Source organism: Oncorhynchus nerka, linkage group LG14, assembly GCF_034236695.1.
Source record: "Oncorhynchus nerka isolate Pitt River linkage group LG14, Oner_Uvic_2.0, whole genome shotgun sequence".
In the NCBI taxonomy this organism is placed as follows: Eukaryota; Metazoa; Chordata; class Actinopteri; order Salmoniformes; family Salmonidae; genus Oncorhynchus; species Oncorhynchus nerka.
Window position 1 is genome coordinate 42,715,926 of NC_088409.1, and position 25,012 is coordinate 42,740,937.

At 43.2% G+C, this 25,012-nt stretch overlaps 2 protein-coding genes across 3 annotated transcripts in view; one reads left to right on the top strand and one right to left on the bottom strand.

The window, feature by feature from the left end:
- The window catches only part of LOC115141135 (von Willebrand factor D and EGF domain-containing protein-like), a 36,621-nt gene extending 27,297 nt beyond the window's left edge, over positions 1-9,324 (bottom strand). For both annotated transcript variants that reach the window (XM_029679807.2, XM_029679805.2), the window contains exons 1-2: positions 9,018-9,324; positions 1,272-1,462 (exon numbers count right to left, since the gene is read on the bottom strand). In XM_029679807.2, the coding sequence (XP_029535667.1) occupies positions 1,272-1,462; positions 9,018-9,090 (264 nt within the window). In that variant the 5' untranslated portion in view covers positions 9,091-9,324. The remainder of the gene's footprint in view (positions 1-1,271; positions 1,463-9,017) is intronic.
- A 7,623-nt stretch (positions 9,325-16,947) lies between these two features.
- LOC115142054 (uncharacterized) lies at positions 16,948-24,672 on the top strand. Its single transcript, XM_065027202.1, has 7 exons — positions 16,948-17,085; positions 17,880-18,039; positions 20,520-20,540; positions 20,773-21,179; positions 21,340-21,424; positions 21,648-21,790; positions 22,211-24,672. Exons 1-7 carry the CDS (start codon positions 16,948-16,950, stop codon positions 22,292-22,294), a joined length of 1,038 nt encoding a protein of 345 aa, XP_064883274.1. The 3' UTR covers positions 22,295-24,672.
- Positions 24,673-25,012: the final 340 nt, after the last annotated feature.

Genomic DNA, 25,012 nt, shown 5'->3' on the forward strand with positions numbered 1-25,012 from the left:
GTAAACTTCAGAATTCAACTGTACAGTATGTACGGTCACTGTGGGGATGAAGTTGTCAATGCACTTATTGATGAAGCAGGTGACTGAGGTGGTATACTCAATGCCATTGGATGAATCCCGTAACATATTCTAGTCTGTGCTAGCAAAACAGTCCTGTAGCGTAGTATCCGCGTCATCTGACGACTTTAGTTTTTACTTGTAAGCAGGAATCAGGAGATAGAATTATGGTCAGATTTGCCAAATGGAGGACGAGGAAGAGCTTTGTATGCCTCTCTGTGTGTGGAGTAAAGGTGGTCTAGAGTATTTTTCCCTCTGGATGCACATGTGACATGCTGGTAGAAATGAGGTCAAATGGATTTAAGTTTGCCTGCATTAAAGTCCCTGGCCACTAGGAGCGCCGCTTCTGGATGAATATTTTCTTGTTTGCTGATGGCCTTACTGGTCTTAGTGCCAGCATCGGTTTGTGGTGGTTAATAGGCGGCTACGAAAAATGTATATTATTTGTGTCGTCGTTTAAACACAACTAGGTTTTAATGTCACGTTGGTAAGATAGTCTCGAACGGAGATCATCCAGTATATTTTCCAGTGATTGCACGTTGGCCAATAGAACGGATGGTAGAGACGGGTTACCCACTCGCCGACGAATTCTCTTAAGGCACCCCGATCTCCGCCCCCTGTATTTCCGTCTTTTCTTCACGCAAATGATGGGATTTGGGCCTGGTCTCAGAGAAGCAGTATATCCTTCGCGTCTTCATCCAGTTCGAGGTGAGTAATCGTTGTTCTGATTTCCAGAAGCTCTTTTCAGTCATAAGAGACGGTAGCTGCAATATTATGTACAACATAAGTTACAAACAATGCAAAGAATCACACAAAATAGCACAGTTGGTTAGGAGTCCGTAAAACGGCAGCCATCCCCTCCGGCGCCATTATAAGATCTTATATCATGGGGAAAATATTTTTCTGTACTGTTCTGACTGAGGTATGGCATTTGCTATGAAAGACCACCTAAACCAGGGGTGTAAAACAAAAAAATTCTCTGGGGGCCACATTCGGTCTTCAACAGAGGTCCGGAGGGCGGCACTGATATTTAAAAAAATATTTCCTCTGCGTCAAAATTAAATTAAAATATTCCTCTATCCATTGTTTTGGAATTTTTTATGTTATGTGTTAGCGACACGTAGGGGCATTGGGTGACCTCCATACATTGTAACATCGTTTGAGACCTAGAGAGAAAAAGTACTATGAAATAAAAATGTATCCTCTGTATTTACCTCCACACATTGTGTGGGCATGCTGGCGGGCTTGTCAAAGATCTGGAACTGGTACCAGCCTGGTATGAGGGAATGGTCACAGATGAAGTCCTGGAGGGCTGACTGCTGCAGGCTGCGGGAGCTGAAACTGGTGCTGCGGTATGGGTTCTGGAGCAGAGAGTGACCCCCCGGAGCACATTCTGGGGGAAGCACTGAGGACAGACACAAGCAGCCAAACATGTAGCACAAACATGAGTCAATAAGTTGCTGCTATGTTTTCACTCAAAGCACACGCACGCATATGCACACAATTTGATTTGAAGTTACCGATCCCAAGTTACCCCCCCCCCAACACACACAAACTGAGTTAGCAATGAAACACTGTCAATACTATGTTGCAACCATGTAATAACTAGGCCTAGCCTGATCATAATAATTGTAAAATAGGAGTTATGGGATTATGAGACAAATTAATGTTGAAAATATGTTGATCTTGTTTGTACTTTTGTGCGTAAAAAAACATTTATTTGGAGAAATGAAACTCTTAACAAAACAACAATTTTCTGGAGTTGGAACGTCTAGGAGTTGTGACTAGAGGGAGTACAGCTACGACCGGAAGTTACTTTTCGCAGCAGGTTAGGAGAGCATTTTAGCTAACCCTAAACTTTTTCTAACCTTAACCTAAGTCTCCTAACCTGCCACATTAATTATCCTAACCTGCTGAGTAAATGATCCTAATCTGCTACGGAAAAGTACCTTCCGGTCATAGCTGTACTCCCTCTAGTCAGAATGAAGTAAAAAATGATGACATCATAGAGAGACACTGACATTCTAGGTGCATCAATCAAACAATTACTTGACTAAACAACAAAGTACTTTCAAAAAATATTGTGTTAAACTAGTTAAAATAACTGTTTATAACTATGGAGGATCATAACCCTTTCCAGAGTAATGCATTCACACCTGACTCAACACAAGGTAAGCATTTTATGTTCAATTACAATTCAAACCTCTCAAAACTGTCTGTTAGCTTTTCAGCTTTCTAACTATCTATGCTTTATGCTTTATTCTAAAGTTAGCATGAAATTACCATTTTGCATGACAGAAATTAATTAAGGCATGATGACTTTACAAATGCATTTATTCATAACATACTGTACAAAATATTTTGTGAATCAAAAAATTATAATTTGGTTTCCTTTCAGGAAACAGTTTACTGGCAGGACAGATAACTCTGGTCATAGATCACAGCACAAACCCTCCGGTTGTAACAGCCCATTTCCAGCAGCCTCCTAATCATCCCAATCTCCTTCATCACCATCTTCATCATCACCATCAACCCCTTCTTTCTCATCATCAAACCCATCAACATGCGATCTATGGCACATTGTTGTCTACCAAAGATCAGCCCCCTCAGCCACCACCAGTGCCACAAATCTGGGCAGTATGCCCCCCACCAGGGTACATCTGTGTGGCTGCACCAGCAGCTGCAACAAACATTACCATGGCACCTATTGATACAACAATGAACACTGGAAATCCAGTTGTCCCATTGGAGGAGGCTGCAGGAAGCCCTGTGATGGAAGCTACTAAAAATAAAGAGGAGGATGCAGAGCAGGGAAGAGGGGAGACGACAAAGAAAACGGCCATCATTGGAGAGGTTGGTGACAGTAGTGATGGCGTGAAAAGTGAAAAGATAGAAGGTGAAAAGAGGGATGGAGAAAGAAGTGTAGAGGAGAGTAACCCTAGTCTTGTGAAGGAGCTGGTCCAATGTGCAAGGAGTGGTGCTGCAGATGGAGGTGGGGACAGAACAGGTTCAGACATTTCCTCATCCAGGAAGCAGAAAGGTAGCGTTAAGGGGGCTAAGTTAGGGGTGCAGCCTACCCTAAACGCTCCCCAACCACTCCAATTGACAAGGAGCCGTCTGGGTCATCAGATGATGCAGTCTGTTCAGGTTTTCCACAAACTTGGGGTAAAATCCCAGACATCCAATCAGTCCAACCAGTCTATTCCCAATGAACAAATAACAGAAGAACAGGTCATTTTGATTGACCGCAACCTGCTAGACTTTGAGACGATTCATGTTACCGTAGCAAACAGTCACTCCTCAGTGGTGGAAATAAGAATGCGAGATGTTGTAGATACCATTGGGGCATCCCAAGCTGAACATCCTTTGTCTGCAAAACCAACTGTCTTTGACAACCCAATAACACTTGACAACCTTTCACAGAAGTATGCTAGCTCCACAACCAAGTCTGTTTCACCATCTTGTCAGAGTAGGCAACCAACTTCATCAGGGGGAACAATCCACAGCGACCCCACACACTCCCTACCCTTTGCACCACCCATTACACAAAACCACCCCCGTTCAAAGCCCCCAACCCTCAACCAAGGAGAAGGTACCGGAGGTTACCCCCTCCTGATTCCCTCTACTTTCCCAGCCCATGGCAGGCCTCGGTGCCCATCTCTCTGTGGCAGAGGGAGGAGAGGGAGGACATGAAGAGGAAGACCCAGCAGCAGAGAGAAAGGGTGTCCCGGATCACCAAACAAGGCTGGGACCACAACGTGTTCATCAACAGGGACCAGTACACTCTGGAGAAATACCTGAGTAGTCCCACAGTACCCATGCTGAAGGGAACCATGAGCGCCTGGAAAAAGCTAATGGAGATCTGGAATAAATGAATGGCAATTTTTTGGGGTTTGCATGTGTTTAGTGTATCTTTTAGGAAACTATAGTGATGCACGGGGTATACTACAAAAGGTGGTAACGACGGTTCGCTTCTATGTTTTCTACATTGACTGTCACTTGACTGTCGTGTTTCACTAATTGAATGTGATCTACAGGGAAGGGTGATTGTCAAATCCACTATGCACAGTGAGGAGATCCACTTTGTATGTGATTGTCTTCAACTTCCCCTACATCTATGTTGTAATTTAATGTAGCCAATGACAGTCCCAGCTGGGAGCAGTTAGAGTGGAAGTGTTTAGTATGAAAGGATCTGTTACCAAACATGGCGTCTCTTTGGCTACGGAACTAAGCCGTAGCCAAAGCTAACAGCCTTATTATTTATAGGCTTCCAAGTCAAGTAGAGACATTTCAGCTTTGGCAGGATGTGACTGCTAATGTCCATATGGTCCATTTTAATACATGCCTTCACATGAGAGGTATCATAAAAGGGGGAAGCAATATGAAGTACATGCTATTCAAAGGTATGTGGTAAAAAACTGATGTGGTGATCAGAATGTTGCTTACGACAATTCAAATAACAACATTGACGAATACGCTGATTCAGTGTGCGAGTTCATTAGAATGTGCGTTGAAGATGTCGTTCCCATAGCAACGATTAAAACATTCCCTAACCAGAAGCCGTGGATTGATGGCAGCATTCGCGTGAAACTGAAAGCGCGAACCACTGCTTTTAATCAGGGCAAGGTGTCTGGTAACATGACCGAATACAAACAGTGCAGCTATTCCCTCCGCAAGGCTATCAAACAAGCTAAGCGTCAGTACAGAGACAAAGTAGAATCTCAATTCAACGGCTCAGACACAAGAGGCATGTGGCAGGGTCTACAGTCAATCACGGACTACAGGAAGAAATAGACTAAATAACTTTTTTGCCCGCTTTGAGGACAATACAGTGCTACTGACACGGCCTGCAACGAAAACATGCGGTCTCTCCTTCACTGCAGCCGAGGTGAGTAAGACATTTAAACGTGTTAACCCTCGCAAGGCTGCAGGCCCAGACGGCATCCCCAGCCGCGCCCTCAGAGCATGCGCAGACCAGCTGGCCGGTGTGTTTACGGACATATTCAATCAATCCCTATACCAGTCTGCTGTTCCCACATGCTTCAAGAGGGCCACCATTGTTCCTGTTCCCAAGAAAGCTAAGGTAACTGAGCTAAACGACTACCGCCCCGTAGCACTCACTTCCGTCATCATGAAGTGCTTTGAGAGACTAGTCAAAGACCATATCACCTCCACCCTACCTGACACCCTAGACCCACTCCAATTTGCTTACCGCCCAAATAGGTCCACAGACGATGCAATCTCAACCACACTGCACACTGCCCTAACCCACCTGGACAAGAGGAATACCTATGTGAGAATGCTGTTCATCGACTACAGCTCTGCATTCAACACCATAGTACCCTCCAAGCTCGTCATCAAGCTCGAGACCCTGGGTCTCGACCCCGCCCTGTGCAACTGGGTACTGGACTTCCTGACGGGCCGCCCCCAGGTGGTGAGGGTAGGCAACAACATCTCCTCCCCGCTGATCCTCAACACTGGGGCCCCACAAGGGTGCGTTCTGAGCCCTCTCCTGTACTCCCTGTTCACCCACGACTGCGTGGCCACGCACGCCTCCAACTCAATCATCAAGTTTGCGGACGACACAACAGTGGTAGGCTTGATTACCAACAGCGACGAGACGGCCTACAGGGAGGAGGTGAGGGCCCTCGGAGTGTGGTGTCAGGAAAATAACCTCACACTCAACGTCAACAAAACTAAGGAGATGATTGTGGACTTCAGGAAACAGCAGAGGGAACACCCCCCTATCCACATCGATGGAACAGTAGTGGAGAGGGTAGCAAGTTTTAAGTTCCTCGGCATACACATCACAGACAAACTGAATTGGTCCACTCACACAGACAGCATCGTGAAGAAGGCGCAGCAGCGCCTCTTCAACCTCAGGAGGCTGAAGAAATTCGGCTTGTCACCAAAAGCACTCACAAACTTCTACAGATGCACAATCGAGAGCATCCTGGCGGGCTGTATCACCGCCTGGTACGGCAACTGCTCCGCCCTCAACCAAAAGGCTCTCCAGAGGGTAGTGAGGTCTGCACAACGCATCACCGGGGACAAACTACCTGCCCTCCAGGACACCTACACCACCCGATGTTACAGGAAGGCCATAAAGATCATCAAGGACATCAACCACCCGAGCCACTGCCTGTTCACCCCGCTATCATCCAGAAGGCGAGGTCAGTACAGGTGCATCAAAGCTGGGACCGAGAGACTGAAAAACAGCTTCTATCTCAAGGCCATCAGACTGTTAAACAGCCACCACTAACATTGAGTGGCTGCTGCCAACACACTGACACTGACTCAACTCCAGCCACTTTAATAATGGGAATTGATGGGAAATGATGTAAATATATCACTAGCCACTTTAAACAATGCTACCTTATATAATGTTAGTTACCCTACATTATTCATCTCATATGCATACGTATATACTGTACTCTATATCATCGACTGCATCCTTATGTAATACATGTATCACTAGCCACTTAACTATGCCACTTTGTTTACATACTCATCTCATATGTATATTCGGTACTCGATACCATCTACTGTATCTTGCCTATGCTGCTCTGTACCATCACTCATTCATATATCCTTATGTACATATTCTTTATCCCCTTACACTGTGTATAAGACAGTAGTTTAGGAATTGTTAGTTAGATTATTTGTTGGTTATTACTGCATTGTCGGAACTAGAAGCACAAGCATTTCGCTACACTCGCATTAACATCTGCTAACCATGTGTGTGACAAATAAAATTTGATTTGATTTGATAAGCATGCTTAAAGTAGCTTCAAAGACAGTTTGACTTCTCAGTTTAGGGTAAAATGTGAAATTGAAACAGGAGGGAAAGTATTTTTTATTTTATTTTATTTTTATTTAACCAGGCAAGTCAGTTAAGAACACATTCTTATTTTCAATGACAGCCTGGGAACAATGGGTTAACTGCCTGTTCAGGGGCAGAACAACATATTTGTACCTTGTCAGCTCGAGGGTTTGAACTCGCAACCTTCCGGTTACTAGTTCAACGCTCTAACCACTAGGCTACCCTGCCGCCCCGGGAGCACAGGTGCGGGTGTTGGACAGAATCTAAAAGAAAGACATCCTCTTGAAACTTTGCTGAGAGGGAAAGTAGGGCCTACTGCAAATGCAGCTGTTCTGAAGCAGGAATGTTTGGTTGTTGCCACAGTAACACCAGCTGTGTTCACCTGAGTAACAATTCTGACATCACAGTCAGGTAACATTCTAAAAACATTCTAAAATGTGCTACTGATGCTCTTGATTTGATGTAGGTGTGTCCTTTATAATGTATCTGGCATAAGAGCAGAGGATAAAAATGAACTTTCAGTACAATTACCAACAACACTTCTTACAACAAGATCATGGTAAGTGTGTTGTTTGAACATCTTTTAATAGCATTACCACAAAACCAAAAATGTTGAAACAATCAGAAATTGCTTCACAAAGAAAAAGTGTACTTAGGGTGTACTAGCATCAAATATGATTACTATTAAATTGCAAGCCTAACAAAAATAGATGGTCATGATTGATCAAATATTTAATATAAAACTAATTTGATTGTCTTCAATATACAGGACACCGTTCAAAAATGGGCCTAGATTCTGCTGTTCTTGCAAACATTTCCACAGAGGCCTACACCTCTGGAGGTATCATCCAGCCATCTACTCCATTGATTGATTATGTCTACACACCACACCCTCAGCACCTTCCGGTGATGCCTATTGGACCAGCCTGGCCCTCACAGCCATACCACTGTGTTCCAACCATGGTGGGTGCTGCTATTCCTCCTGTGTCTGTGGTTGATCCCAGCATCCCCTCTAGGGTGATGAAAAGAGAGAAGGATAAAAGGCAACGAGCTGTTAGGTCGAGGGCAAAAAGAGACCCTAACAGTTTCACTCAGAAATACAGGAGACTGATGACGGTGATGGGCAAGACTGGAACCAAAATTGACGACACCTCTTATACAAACTATCAGAGATGGGACGCTACTGATATGGTGAATCTTCCAAGTCAGGCAACTGAGGCCAAAACAGAAGTGGTGGGTACCCCTGACAGAGACTTATATATGCTAATGGTTAATGAAGAGCAGAACAGCATGAGGGAACATAAGATGAATAGAGATAAAGATGGAGAGAAAACTCCAAAAGTGAGAGCTGTGGGACTTAAAGGCCAACATGAGATGAGCATGAGGCAGAGATTTCACAGCCAAGTGAAAAGTCATAGCTCAACTAACTATGACACAGTGACGCCAGTCGGACAAGTTGTTGCAGGTGACGACAGGATCTTTCAGAGCTACCCTATCATCGTTCACTCTCAGCAGCACCTGGTCAGTCCATCTCTCTTCCGCCAAGACGGGAACTCTCATAGTAAATGTCCTGACATACCCTTCAGCACCATATCTCTGTCCGAGTGGGCGGCCCTCATGGACACGTGTCTCTTTCCACCTTGGCCGCAGGGGTCAAAGGCTTGTGTGGTTGGAGAAGACACAGAGACAGGCTTGGCCCTTGCTGCCTCCAAGGACAGGTCAACAGACTGCCATAGCAATGAGAGTCGTAGGTATGTGCCCTTGGATGACAGCACCTTGATTGATGAACTTTACTATCAGTATACACGCCACAGATTTACACCATTCTTACCAGATGGACAGGACTAATGGAGAGAGCATATACAAAATGTTTATCTGGCTCTTAATAAATTATATATTTTCAGCATTAAAAACGGTATTGTCACCTTTTCTTCCATATCTATGCTACATTTATCCCCCAGTTCATAATAGTAGGCTTACTGTGTTCATAATATTCCTCGTAAACCATGTCCGTTGAAAAAAGAAGCTTGAAACCCATTGGTAGGTTACAGGTAATTTACGCACATCATTTTACGGTCTACATCCAATGTAGTCCCAATTTGGCATTATCAATTAATAATATTGGCATACCACTTACCTGTTTGACAAAACATTGCATTAGGGAGTAAAATTAGTAAATACAAATGTTCCAAAACTATGTTAAATTTCATCGTTCACGAGCCAATGTGAAGCCTTCCAAAATGACCACTGACAGACCACGGTTTTACAACGGTCCTTGGCTCCTCAAAAGGTATGCTCAGTTCAGCTGCCTTCGATTTTCCAGTAGCCTTAAAAAAGAGTAGGGATAGGCAGAAATAAACGACAATCAAAGACACCGCCGAGAGTCAAAGAAAGTCCGTTTCTAAGAGGTTCGCAAGAGCTGATAAAAGCACTTCCCCGGCACACCAGACTGCGGCGCGTGACCACAAACTCCCAAGAGCAAAAGCAACAACATATTAGGAGGAGCGTCCACGAACCTTATCTCGACCGAATCAACAGCAACGACTGTTTAGACTAGGACAAGTGATAAAAGGATTAAAGTCGGGGACTATCCAGTTGCATCAACAGGAAAATGGTCGAGTCGTCATCATGATTGTGGTCATTCATTCGCTGAGAACTGATGCAGCTTTCAATTTTGAGCAAATGTAAATATGGTAGGCCTAAATCAATTATGAAATAAAAGTAGAATTTATGTTTTTTTGTTGTTGAAAATAATGGACTGTTATTACAATGTTTGTTCTTGGTACAATGTTATTAGTCATGATTGATTTTTCCTCTGGACTATAATTACCACTCAGCAAACTGTGAATTCTACCCAAAACACATCATCATTTTGTCACCGTTGCTGCTGCTGAGTGAATGACGTTGAATACCATCATAATTACAAATGCATAATAAACAAAAACTATGGAAATTAATATTAGCACTAAAATGTATGACATTACCATTGGGTGATTGAACCTGACCAATTTGACCGAGCTTGGCTGGTTATTTGCCTTATAATTATTCTGCAGTATACAATAATTATACATTCCATACGCCCATGTAGGACCAGAACAGTAAGGTTAAAATGAATTTACCACAGGCAAAGATGTGTACAGTCTATGATTTTTCTCTCTCTCCCTAGATTTCTCTCTAATTATCCAGCGACAATTTAGGCGATAATGATTTCCATTCACTATGCAGTCATGGGATGTTTAGTCACTACTCCAATCCACTAAACCAGATGGTCATACTGTATCTTTCAGGAAAATTACTCGGCCAAAGAGTGAGATTTTGGATAGGCCAGATATCACGTAGGCCAATATAGCTCACTCTAAACGGTATATTTCCATTCTCATTTAATTTGAAAGTGTATTGTGCAACCGTATACCTTGCTTACGGCATTCCAAGATCTCTTTCAGTGTTTGGATTTGAACCGACAATGATCGCTCAGTTCGAATCGTTTATACACAGATGTAGGATCTTAATTTGAGCCAGTTTGCTACAGCAGGAAAATAATCCTAATATGGAAATGTTTTGTAGGGGCTGATACATTTGTTATGGCACATTTGTTATTTTAAAGTGGAAATTACTATGTGTATTATGATGTTAGAAGATTTTTTTAAAACCTTCGAATACACTACGTTTGCTTTTCCTGATGTATGGGGAAATTCTCATCAACAATAGTGATCAAATTAAGATCCTACATAGGGAAAATGTGAAATGCTATTCATTGCTGAGCCGAAATTTAACCTATGATATAAAGGCAAATATGTTCAGTGATGTGTGTGGGACATAAAAAGCTGTTGAATTATGTTTATAAAGATTTAAATTTTACTATAGCTGTGGACATCATTCAATAACACATTGACATCCCACACTAACATTTGTTTGAGAACTGATAGAATTACATAACACAGAATTACACTATAAAGACAGGACTGATATCTTAATGGGGAGGATTTTCAGTGGGCTCAAAGAGCTCTTGAAAAACTAACAAACCAATCAGATGGGTGATAACTTTTTCTGAAAGTCATAGAATGGTTTTCACATGATGACCTTTATATACTGCTGGATAAAGGTTCCCTAACCATCTTGTCCAAGGCTTTCTCCTTTTGACTCTCAGGCAGAGGGAGGCACAACCTCTCGCTCGTAAATCTCCTGGACCATCAACCTGTTAGTGTCTGGAAAATCTATCAGGGAAAACACAGATATTCCCCTCATGTAGTTTCTTTCCCATAACAGGTCAAATCTCGATCGTACATTCCTAATCACTTAGTTTTCCAACCATGTAAACACTATATACAATCATGTATAAATCTAATCTCGGGAAAGAATAAGTGATCTGACCCATTAACAAATACAGATAATTGACAATTTGATATTTTAATCTGAACACTTGACCTCATTTTGTGCAATTTTCCCTATTACAATTAGTTATGCATGGATGGAGTGAGGAGAAAATACTACTTCCTATACCTCCTGTGGGAAATCTAATATCAGCTAATGGAATACTGCTGTGTAATTACTTTGACCTCCACTTACAAACCCTGAATGTACAACTTCATGTACACACAACATGGTTTTGGCATTTATACTTTTAGCCCCTAATTTGTGAAACACAAAACGCGGCCCTCTCACAAACAATATTTACAAAACAGTGTAAAACCTACCACTAAAGCACACACAGTTTTAACTATAATCACCAACAGAACAAAACAATGGAAGCAAAATACAAAAGATAAAGACAGAACAAGCTCCATGATTTATGTCAGTAGGAAAAGTAACGGATAGATCTAGTGACAGACCTTATAGGACCTTGTCCATGTAGCCCAGTGGCGCTGCAACAGGGAACCACTCCAGAGGCCAAAGCCACACACGCATCCAGACATGTGCTCACATGCCCAGCCCACTTCTGCTTATTGATAGAAAGATGGCACTATGGAGAAAGTGATGTTCATTATAATCAGTTGCCAAGGAGAAGGTACTGCTGAGCAGATTGGCATATTGACATGGTCAATTGTTATACAGACAAAAGGATGGGAGGCTATTAGATAACATGGTAACATGCCGTATTAAAGCTGTCGATATACATGACCGTGCTTCTGGTGCCCTAGATGTACAGGAAATAAAAAATAACCCACACACTGCTTGTTGTGCTCCAGAAACAACCTAAAATAGGTTGCTGACCTCTGACCTTTTTAGATATGCATTCAGTGATCCACCCTTTCTGACATGACATCTAAATATGACATTGACCCAGTACCCTGATTTACACTGCAATCTGTTCACTCCTTTTTTCCTAAGACCAAACATCCTGTTTCCAGACAAATATAAAAGTAGGCCTACCTAAGGGAGGAGGGGTGAGAGGGTAGACAGTTGAAAGGATGGGGGGGAATGGCTGGATCTAGGACCCACAGTCGCTTTTGTGACCGAGCTTAAACAACGGTAAAAACAGACGTTGGGTCCTGGAACGTGGTCAGAGACGGGCTGTGGCCCAGGCAGACGGGGGCGTTGAGCTGAAGGAGAATGGCTGGGGAGGAAATAGGAGACATGCAGCTTAGTAATGAACCCAAGCGGTTAATGGAAGAACCATTTCCACAGCCCACACATATACTATCGGCTGCCATTTGTTCTTTGTGTTCTCCATCTTTATTTAGCTTTGTGTGTTTCTTTACTTCAGTACACCTACAGCTACCAGATATATATCTCTGTTTCACAGCGTGATTTGTCTGGGCTATTCACTTGTTTGTGTTCAGACAATATAGCAATTAGGCACCGCTGACAGTTCTCTGCTTTGGCACTCTCCACTACACTTACTGTGGGGTTAAGTGGGATGTGTTTAAGTGCACTTAAACAGAGGGTCATCAGTGGCCTCTCAAATCAAAATCAAATCAAATCAAATGTTATTTGTCACATACACATGGTTAGCAGATGTTAATGCGAGTGTAGTGAAATGCTTGTGCTTCTAGTTCCGACAATGCAGTGATAACCAACAAGTAATCTAACTAACAATTCCAAAACTACTGTCTTATACACAGTGTAAGGGGATAAGGAATATGTACATAAGGATATATGAATGAGTGATGGTACAGAGCAGCATACAGTAGATGGTATCGAGTACAGTATATACATATGAGATGAGTATGTAGACAAAGTAAACAAAGTGGCATAGTTAAAGTGGCTAGTGATACATGTATTACATAAGGATGCAGTCGATGATGTAGAGTACAGTATATACGTATGCATATGAGATGAATAATGTAGGGTAAGTAACATTATATAAGGTAGCATTGTTTAAAGTGGCTAGTGATATATTTACATCAATTCCCATTATTAAAGTGGCTGGAGTTGGGTCAGTGTCAATGACAGTGTGTTGGCAGCAGCCACTCAATGTTAGTGGTGGCTGTTTAACAGTCTGATGGCCTTGAGATAGAAGCTGTTTTTCAGTCTCTCGGTCCCAGCTTTGATGCACCTGTACTGACCTCGCCTTCTGGATGATAGCGGGGTGAACAGGCAGTGGTTCGGGTGGTTGATGTCCTTGATGATCTTTATGGCCTTCCTGTAACATCGGGTGGTGTAGGTGTCCTGGAGGGCAGGTAGTTTGCCCCCGGTGATGCGTTGTGCAGACCTCACTACCCTCTGGAGAGCCTTACGGTTGAGGGCGGAGCAGTTGCCGTACCAGGCGGTGATACAGCCCGCCAGGATGCTCTCGATTGTGCATCTGTAGAAGTTTGTGAGTGCTTTTGGTGACAAGCCGAATTTCTTCAGCCTCCTGAGGTTGAAGAGGCGCTGCTGCGCCTTCTTCACGACGCTGTCAGTGTGAGTGGACCAATTCAGTTTGTCTGTGATGTGTATGCCGAGGAACTTAAAACTTGCTACCCTCTCCACTACTGTTCCATCGATGTGGATAGGGGGTGTTCCCTCTGCTGTTTCCTGAAGTCCACAATCATCTCCTTAGTTTTGTTGACGTTGAGTGTGAGGTTATTTTCTTGACACCACACTCCGAGGGCCCTCACCTCCTCCCTGTAGGCCGTCTCGTCGTTGTTGGTAATCAAGCCTACCACTGTTGTGTCGTCCGCAAACTTGATGATTGAGTTGGAGGCGTGCGTGGCCACGCAGTCGTGGGTGAACAGGGAGTACAGGAGAGGGCTCAGAACGCACCCTTGTGGGGCCCCCGTGTTGAGGATCAGCGGGGAGGAGATGTTGTTGCCTACCCTCACCACCTGGGGCGGCCCGTCAGGAAGTCCAGTACCCAGTTGCACAGGGCGGGGTCGAGACCCAGGGTCTCGAGCTTGATGACGAGCTTGGAGGGTACTATGGTGTTGAATGCCGAGCTGTAGTTGATGAACAGCATTCTCACATAGGTATTCCTCTTGTCCAGGTGGGTTAGGGCAGTGTGCAGTGTGGTTGAGATTGCATCGTCTGTGGACCTATTTGGGCGGTAAGCAAATTGGAGTGGGTCTAGGGTGTCAGGTAGGGTGGAGGTGATATGGTCCTTGACTAGTCTCTCAAAGCACTTCATGATGACGGAAGTGAGTGCTACGGGGCGGTAGTCGTTTAGCTCAGTTACCTTAGCTTTCTTGGGAACAGGAACAATGGTGGCCCTCTTGAAGCATGTGGGAACAGCAGACTGGTATAGGGATTGATTGAATATGTCCGTAAACACACCGGCCAGCTGGTCTGCGCATGCTCTGAGGGCGCGGCTGGGGATGCCGTCTGGGCCTGCAGCCTTGCGAGGGTTAACACGTTTAAATGTCTTACTCACCTCGGCTGCAGTGAAGGAGAGACCGCATGTTTTCGTTGCAGGCCGTGTCAGTGGCACTGTATTGTCCTCAAAGCGGGCAAAAAGTTATTTAGTCTGCCTGGGAGCAAGACATCCTGGTCCGTGACTGGGCTGGGTTTCTTCTTGTAGTCCGTGATTGACTGTAGACCCTGCCACATGCCTCTTGTGTCTGAGCCATTGAATTGAGATTCCACTTTGTCTCTGTACTGACGCTTAGCTTGTTTAATAGCCTTGCGGAGGGAATAGCTGCATTGTTTATATTCGGACATGTTACCAGACACCTTGCCCTGATTAAAAGCAGTGGTTCGCGCTTTCAGTTTCGCGCGAATGCTGCCATCAATCCACGGTTTCTGGTTTGGGAATGTTTTTATCGTTGCTATGGGAACGACATCTTCGACGCACGTTCTAATGAACTCGCACACCGAATCAGAGTATTCGTCAATATTTCCATCTGACGCAATACGAAACATGTCCCAGTCCACGTGATGGAAGCAGTCTTGGAGTGTGGAGTCAGCTTGGTCTGACCAGCGTTGGACAGACCTCAGCGTGGGAGCCTCTTGTTTTAGTTTCTGCCTGTAGGCAGGGATCAGCAAAATGGAGTCGTGGTCAGCTTTTCCGAAAGGGGGGCGGGGCAGGGCCTTATATGCGTGCGGAAGTTAGAGTAACAATGATCCAAGGTTTTACCACCCCTGGTTGCGCAATCGATATGCTGATAAAATTTAGGTTGACAGCTTTGACAAAAACCCACAATAATTGGTATAACTGAACCTTGAGGGCTTGGTAGCTGTAAATGATACTGGATACAATGGCAAGAACTATTCTAAGACACAGCTGAAAAGGCAAAGGTTAAACCCAGCTTTATAGGGGCATTAGGGTCAACTCCTTTACAGGGGTTGTATGGCCTGTATCAGGTTTCCTGTTGCCTTTAACCTCTCTGTTCAGCTGCCATGATGGGCCCAAATAAAAAGGCCACCACACCGACTGCGTGGGTAAACTCTCCCACATGCAGATATGAATTTGTGTAAGGGGATACCCTCCGCTTTACGTCTGACCCCAATATATTGCAGCTGTGACCTCTGACCTCCTCCGTCTGTGTCTAGACCTGAGGTTCCATCCTCATTCGACCACAGGATATTGGGAATCTATCAGGAAAAAAAATAGACAAATGTTTCTTTCAGCATGTCCAAAAATGTTTTACTCATAGCACAATTGACCATTATAGATGGCTGACTTAGCATAGCACAATGGCAACTGAATACAATGAATGCAGTTATGGTTTGTGCATGTTTCTCTTAGTTGCCTTGAGAACGCTGACCTGCAAGGAGGAAACAGTCTTGAGGATAACTCATCATACTATTCTATACAACATAATGTCCAACAACTTCATTGTTGCTTGGGGATAAAGATGACATAAAACACTGAGATTTGACTAGATCCATTTCACAATGATCACAAAGTATTGATGAGGGGGCTACTCATTTGACTATTGGGACAGTTGTTACAAAGACATAATTAAAGGTGGAAATGTATTGTGCAGGACAGAACTTGCTGCTGACAGTCTGATTTGTCTGGGAAGTTTAGTCTGTAAAAGTATCTCCATATAGCTACCTGTATAGTAGACATAAAACAGCGGTCTGATTCAGAGAATGATAGCAAGTCAAGGTCTGGAAGAGGCATAATCTCTGCATGCCCTGGCCTGTCTCTAGAGGGTTTCTGATGAAGTATTCATTATAAACTGTTTGCTTACCAGGTAGGCTACACTGTGTCTTACTGATGGAAATATGCCTCAGAATTTAACTGAAATGCTGAGAACTGCTGAAATAAACCCATCAAAAAAAGAAACATCCTCTCACTGTGAATTGTTTATTTTCAGCAAACTTAAATATTTGTAAATATTTGTATGAAAATAACAAGATTCAACAACTGAGACATAAACTGAACAAGTTCCGCAGACATTTGACTAACAAAAATGGAACAATGTGTCCCTGAACAAAGGGGGGGTCAAATTCAAAAGTAACAGTCAGTATCTGGTGTGGCCACCAGCTGCATTAAGTACTGCAGTGCATCTCCTCCTCATGGACTGCACCAGATTTGCCAGTTCTTTCTGTGAAATATTTCTGGGAGGAATGGCCCTAACCCTCACCCTCCGATCCAATAGGTTCCAGACGTGCTCAATGGGATTGAGATCCGAGTTCTTCGCTGGCCATGACAGAACACGGACATACATGTCTTGCAGGGAATCACGCACAGAACGGGCAGTATGGCTGGTGGCATTGTCATGCTGGAGGGTCATGTCAGGATGAGCCTGCAGGAAGGGTACCACATGAGGGAGGAGGATGTCTTTTCTTTAACGCATAGCGTTGAGATTGCCTGCAATGACAACAAGCTCAGTCCGATGGTGCTGTGACACACCGCCCCAGACCATGACGGACCCTTCACCTCCAAATCGAGTACAGGCCTCGCTTGGTGTAACGATCATTCCTTCGACGATAAACACGAATCTGACCATCACCCCTGGTGAGACAAAAACGTGACTCTTCAGAGAAGAGCACTTTTTGCCAGTCCTGTCTGGTCCAGCGACGGTGGGTTTGTGCCCATAGGCGACGTTGTTGCTGGGGATGTCTGATGAGGACCTGCCTTACAACAAGCCTTCAGTCCAGCCTCTCTCAGCCTATTGCGGACAGTCTGAGCACTGATGGAGGGATTGTGCATTCCTGGTGTAACTCGGGGAGTTGTTGTTGCCATCCTGTACCTGTCCCGCAGTACAGGATGGCAACAACTCCCCGAGTTACACCAGGAATGCACAATCCTCCATCAGTGCTCACAATCTACCACTGCGAGGATGATCAGCTGTCTGTACTTTCTCCCTGTAGCGCTGTCTTAGGTGTCTCACAGTATGGACATTGTCATTTTTTTGCCCTGGACACATCTGCAGTCCTCATGCCTCCTTACAGCATGCCTAAGGGATGTTCACGCAGATGAGCAGGGACCCTGGGCATCTTTCTTTTGGTGTTTTTCAGAGTCAGTAGAAAAGCCTCTTTAGTGTCCTAAGTTTTCATAACTGTGACCTTAATTGCCAGGCTGTAAGCCGTTAGTGTGTTGTTGTTTTTTTAACCCCCTTTCCTCCCCAATTTCGTGGTGTCCAATTGTTAGTAATTACTATCTTATCTCATCACTACAACTCCCGTACAGGCTCCCATACAGGCAACTCCCATGCGTCCTCCGAAACACAACCCAACCAAGCCGCGCATCCAACCCGGAAGCCAGCCGCACCAATGTGTCGGAGGAAACACCGTGCACATGGCGACCTTGTTTAGCGTGCACTGCGCCCGGCCCGCCACAGGAGTCACTGGTGTGCGATTAGACAAGGATATCCCTACCGGCCAAACCCTCCCTAACCCGGACGACACTAGGCCAATTGTGTGTCGCCCCACGGACCTCCCGGTCGTGGCCGGCTGCGACAGAGTCTCTGGTGGCACAGCTAGCGCTGTGATGCAGTGCCCTAGACCACTATGCCACCCAAGAGGCCAGCTGTTAGTTTCTTAACAACCGTTCCATGGGTGCATGTTCATTAATTGTTTATGGTTCATTGATCAAGCATAGGAAACAGGGTTTAAACCCTTTACAATGAAGATCTGTTAAGTTAATTGGATTTTTACAAATTATCTTTGAAAGACAGGGTCCTGAAAAAGGGACTTTTCTTTTTTTTTTGCTGAGTTTACATACATTACATATAACAAGAGACATTCCCTCTCTACACCTATGTAGACTCCTCTTTCTCTCTCACACACACATACACTGTAGAGCCTCCTCAACTGATGTTATAACACATACAACATACTTTTCACTTGGAGTATGTAGTGCCATCTAGTGGTTTCTTATTTTCCTCACCCCACCTGACAAGAGGTAAACTATTGGAGACCAAATTAATAATTAGAAATTCCCTGTCAACTTGGACTCAAGGGTAGATGTAACATAGTAAAGGTAAATCAAGGGACACTCCAATTAGTATGATATGTTAGGTTTCGTATGGGTATGTATTCATTTGTGGATGTCCATCATTAATTTTGTAAGATATGTTATGAATTACAATTCGTGCAATATGTTACGAATTTTAAAATCGTTTGATACACTATGTGGACACCCCTTCAAACTAGTGAATTAGACTACTTTAGCCACACCCGTTGCTGACAGGTGTATAAAATCGAGCACACACCCATGAAATCTCCAAAGACAAACATTGGCAGTATAAACGCCTTACAGAAGAGCTCAGCGACTTTCAATGTGGCACCGTCTTAGGATGCCACCTTTCCAACAAGTCAGTTCGTCAAATTTTTGCCCTGCTAGAGTTGCCCCAGTCAACTGTAAGTGCTGTTATTGTGAAGTGGAAACGTCTAGGAGCAACAACGGCTCAGCCGTGAAGTGGTAGGCCACACAAGCTCACAGAACGGGACTGCTGAGTGCTGAAGCGAGTAGCAAAAAATCGTCTGTCCTCGGTTGCAACACTCACTATCGAAGTCCAAACTTCCCCTGGAAGCAATGTCAGCACAATAACTGTTCATCGGGAGCTTCATGAAATGCGTTTCCATGGCCGAGCAGCCACACACAAGCCTAAGATCACCATGCGCAATGCCACGCGTAGAAACGCGTTCTCTGGAGTGATGAATCATGCTTCATCATCTTGGATTCCGACGGACGAATCTGGGTTTCGCAGATGCCAGGAGAACTCTACCTGCCCGAATGCATAGTGCCAACTGTAAAGTTTGGTGGAGGAGGAATAACGGTCTGGAGCTGTTTTTCATTGTTTCGCGCATGATTTGAGTACACGTCCTGGTAATCCATCTGGCCCCACGGCTTTGTGAATGTTGTCCTGTTTAAAGGTCTTGCTCACATCGGCAACCGGGAGCGTTATCACATAGTCGTCAGGAACAGCTGGTGCTCTCATGCATGCTTCAGTGTTGCTTGCCTCGATCGAGCATAAAAGGCATTAAGCTCGTCTGGTAGACTTGCATTAATGGGGAGCACGCAGCTGGGTTTCCCTTTGTAGTCCGTACTAGTTTTCAAGCCCTGACACATCCAACGAGAGTCAGAGCTGGTGTAGTAGGATTCAATCTTAATCCTGTAAGTAATTAGCTAAAAATCAAAAGTTGTCCATGATGAGATTCAAATATGCAACCTCAGGTTTGCTAGACGTTCGTGTTATATGTCCACCCATCCACCCCGACTAAGTAGCCTTCTATGTTCTGTAACCATACCAAACATAACATATCATACTAATTTGAGTGTCCCGGATTTACATGTACTATTTTATGTCTAGTATGAGATTAGACTGCCTCTGTCTTCACATCCTGTGTAAATTACCATATCATTTTCTACTCTATTACTCATAACAATTCAGTGATCAAACACATTTGTGAACAAACACTGTAGATTTAATCAAATATTCTAAGCTACACTAAAGTTTACACATTCGAAAACTACCCTTCAGGGTAGAAAGTCTACCAAGCAGACCGCTTCATTTCATATGCCTCCAAATTACTTAGTCAGTCTTTACTAATCTGACAGGTCCTTAAGTTTGAGGGTTGATATTGGCATTCAGAGGACACATTGTTCCTCGGTTGCTAGGACGTTTCTCTTTTTTCTTTTAGCGGAGTCTCCTGCTGTTCTCAGACCTTTTGCATAATCTTTATGTAAAGTCTCCAGACCCTGGTCACTTAGCAACCACTTTTATTGTATTAACACTTTCTTCCTGTGTTGTCCCTTACTTCACATCAAACAGTGCAAGCTGAACTTGAAACTTGGTAATTTCTGAATATGTGTCTTCTGTAACAGATTGTGTCTTTGAAATTCAAGGTAAGAGTAAAATCATTTATCCCTGGTCAACGCCGTTTGATGTATTTAAAAGAGGTAGAAGCAAAGTGTGTAATGTTAGACACTTTAGAGTTTTCTACTGCTGTATGGTTGAGAAGTTCAATAGCCCTTAATTATTTTCTTTGCACCTGAACAGGTTACCTACCGTTCATACAATTTCAGGACTGTGATATCACAATGACCTCTAACAGTTATTTGGATCCTTCGACATCAGTTTATTTGAATAAAAAGACAGTCTTTTCTGCTAGCCTGAACTTAGCCACCATAAGAAGCGAAGGTTTTATCCGTCCTCATTATTCACATCAGGTTGACCCATGGAACTTGAAGCCGCCTGATTTCTCTCCTAAACTCTACACATCTCTGAGTGTCCCTCGAAGGAAGAAGACAAAAAATACACATCAACCTTTACTGACACTTGCCTCCAGTGAGACAGTCTTAAGTGTGGACACATTTACCCCAAACATTCTATTTCCTGAGATTGACCAGAATAAAAAAGCACTGCCAAAGTTCAGCACATCATACAGACCTCCTGGCTCTTTAGAATCCAAGCTGATGTTCGTTAAAACAGGGAAATATCCTCCTGTGGCCTACAAGAACCCTAAACCACATAACTTTAGACAGGTATGTTGCTGGCATATAACATAACACCTTCCTTACATGTTGTTTGTGATTTCCATGATCTGAACAAAATACTGGTACTAAATTCTTGCCGCGTATGATTCTAACACAAGATGGCGACAAATATATTGAAAAACATTTTGCTCTGAAACATTTATTTCAGCTTGCTGATGACATGCCAAATATGGTTACTGCAGCTGAAAGGGATCCTGGTCAGTTGAACTTCAAATCTCAGCACCTGAGTATAAGTAAGTCAGCTTTCCTGAATATTGGCGTGGAGACACTGCTCTATTACTGTAATTCGACAATTTCCTAAGCATCATCCATTTTGTGCTTACTCATGACATAAGCACAAAGTCATTTATCATTTGAAGGCTAAATCCATGGCCTTTTATGAAAACTATGCCTACATTACACAGCAAACTCAGCAATATCCTGCCGACTGTGACACTGGTTTCCATTCTACTCCAGTTAGGGGGACCGGATCGGAAACAGACATTTATTCAAGGGAACCTTTTGGGAAGATGGACACCTATAAGCCAACAGAGCCTAGATGGGAGGCCAGGCTCACACTCCCTAAATTGCCTTGGCCCCCAAAATCTGCCTCCTACACTGTGAGTGGGCTGGTTTATGCCCAGCCTGGCTATAGGCCCCACACCATTTTAATTCAATGCTTTTATGATACTTTAGGCCACTTCCGAAACGTGACTTAGTCAGTTACCAAGTTATTATGCTGTTTAATACAAAAGTGCTAAAACAAAACCATTTCCCCGCCCGCCACTGTTTTGGTAAAAAGCTTAGGGCTGGAGAAATGTAACCACTCAAATTCATAGGCAGAGATATTGATGCAATGATTGACCCTCCATGATAATCAAGATTATTGTTTTAACTACATGTTTTAAGGCTATACAGTTTAGGATCATCTTTCCTCCATTAAAAAGCCTAGAGCATAAGGCAAACCCATAATAAATAATGTATCTTCTGCTTCAAGTGTCTACTGATATACATTTTCTCAAATATTTTCTTCTTCTCAGAGACACAGGCACAGACGCGGAGTGTACAGTGCTTTCATGGACAGAGTAGAGGAGAAGATCTCCAGCTCTTGGAAAACTGGCTGACACTTTGACCTCTAAAGTCTTCTATGGAGTCCACAGCTGTGCAGTGATCTGTGCATCGGCTCCACTAAAATGTCCAGTGTGACAATATGTTCTAATCTGGGTGTGTGAAAGGCATGGCTGAAATATTTGCATTCACAGAAAGGAATCTTGCAGGCTGTAGCCTAATAAAAATACTTTGAGGTATCATGAAAATACAATAATTGTAGGCTAGACTAGAGAGTTCATTGCAAAACAATTGCCCATGCCATGACACTTTTTGAAAGATGTCATTTTTTTCAATTTATCTAGGCCTAATAGGCTATTGTGTGTGTAGAAATATATTCTCTCAAGACAATAGGCAACAAAGATAATCCCAGTAACTGGAAAATGTAAACAAAGTGTGTCATTACAATGCCATTGAAACTCATTTCTAAAATGTAGGCCGAAATGCAATTAAAGTTCACAATTGAAGAGCAGCTAAACCTCGCTTAATCCAGAACAAAAATCTTGAGTAATTAGTCAGATGCTCGATTAAATTCTGGGTCCATACATAAGGGAGGGAGAAGGGAACAAACAGCTCCACCCGTTCTCTTCGCAAATTAGGGGCAAATCTATGGGCCAAATGTTCCCTCCCCTTTCCGAAATTCTAAAGCACCGGAACTAATGCTGCTCATTATCTCACACTTCCCGTTGTATCGTGACAAATTCATGTACCATTTATGTTAAAGTCGTCTGTCCACAAGAGATTAGAGAGCAGCCAAACTAATTTCGGAACCCGGAACCAAATTATTGCAAATGTTTGTTCATGTAGCAATTACAAGCACATTCCTATTGCTAAACATGCCCTACATTTGTAGGCTATATAAAAGTTTGCATTCGAGAAAAAAGTTAGGTATATTTAGAAGTTGTAGCCTACACATTGTATTCCTGACCTGGGGGGTATACTACAAAGCAGCATCAATGATTTAGCCAGCTAACTTTTATAAGCAACCAGAAATAACTTGGTTTTATGGTTAATAAAATAAAATTGTTGTTAGACCATGCCCATGTCAAGCTTATCTTTCTACAAAATAAAAAATTATCAGAATATTGTTATAATCCTGTTTTGTAGTATGCCCACAGAGTTTCTAAACCTTGTTATAAACTGAGTGGTTCGAAAACTGAATGCCGATTGACTGAAAGCCATGGTACATCAGACCGTATACCATGGGTATGACAAAAACATTTTTTTACTGTTGTAATTACGTTGGTAACCAGTTTGTAAAAGCATTAAGGCACCTTGTGGTATATGGCCAACACACCACAGCTAATGTCTGACTCCAGGCACTCCGCAGGTAGCCTAGCGGTTAACAGAGTCCCGCCAGTAAACGAAAGGTCGCTGGTTTGAATCCCCAAGCTGACTGGGCAAAAACAAAAATCTATGTGCCCTTGGGCTAGGCACTAAACCCTAATTGCTCCTGTAGGTCACTCTGGATAAGAGTGTCTCCTAAAATTAAAAATATAAGACGTTGTGCTTAAGAATAGCCCTTAGCTGTGGTATATTGGCCATATACCCCTCTGCAGTAGACCATGGATATACTGACAAGATACATGTCCCTCTGCCCTAACGAAACCTTTATCCACAAAGCGGCATGGAGGGCTGTCTCGCTCCCGCCTATCCTTTCTTTGAATTGGTTGCTACATCACATTATTGTAATCCTTTTTTAAATATTTGATTAGTCGTTGACGTCAACCGCCTGTATTCAATCTCGAGACAACTCCAATATGAAGTGTTTTTTTTTCCAAAGTTGCCGGGATGTCACGTACCCTATTTATAACAGTACAATCGTAACAATTTAAACATTACAAAACGTATATTCGATCAAATAAACCTCGTGTTGCAAATAAGCCAACGCCACCTGCTGTAGGGAGGCAGATTTTCCGCCGAGTTGGACCCCTCTCTCTGTCTGTACTCGCCAATTTCAATTGTTTGTAAACTGGTTCGACCTGGATGGCGCGCTTTGGTCACGTCCACATTTTATGTGCTTGCGCTTAGTAATTACAATGTTCTTTGTTGATGGGTGTTTGCCTAATATCTTTCTTCGTTGAATATTTATGTGACATTATGTCCAGATGTGTTGAAATGTATTATGTATTTGCTAGTGATATTGAAACTAGTGAAGTATTGAGTGAGATCTTTATTTAAACTGAGGAAATACCTGTTTATGTTCATTTTGGATTATCCCAGTTTCAAGGGTTGGGTTATTATTATTTTAACTTACTAGCCACAGATGGCTCATTTTCGGGTAAATGTAGGCTGGAGTGGCATGTTGTCCTAGCTGGGGCTCTGATAACTCAACTTTGTGAGGAATTGTCGGCACTCTGCCTAAAAGGAAGCTAACCTTCTGCACCTGTAAATAAATTCCACCATTTTGTTCATTTTGCACCTGATTCCGTCTGACTCCTTCTTCGCAACCCCTTGACAAAACGGATAGTGCTATCCAGAATCCCTGGGACGTCCCTAAACTAAATCACACCTTCATTATTTTAAATGTAAACTTCAATGGGGCGCTATTTATAAAAACAGAGGCTAACGTATTTATTTTTAATTATATATAATTAACATGATTTAAATAGATACCGCAGGATTATAATTTCTACAATTAATCCTGTGATTATTCTCACTATAAATTCAGTATGCGTGGGATACAATTTGTACTATTGACCAATCAGTTTGAAAGTAAACAGATAAGGACGCAT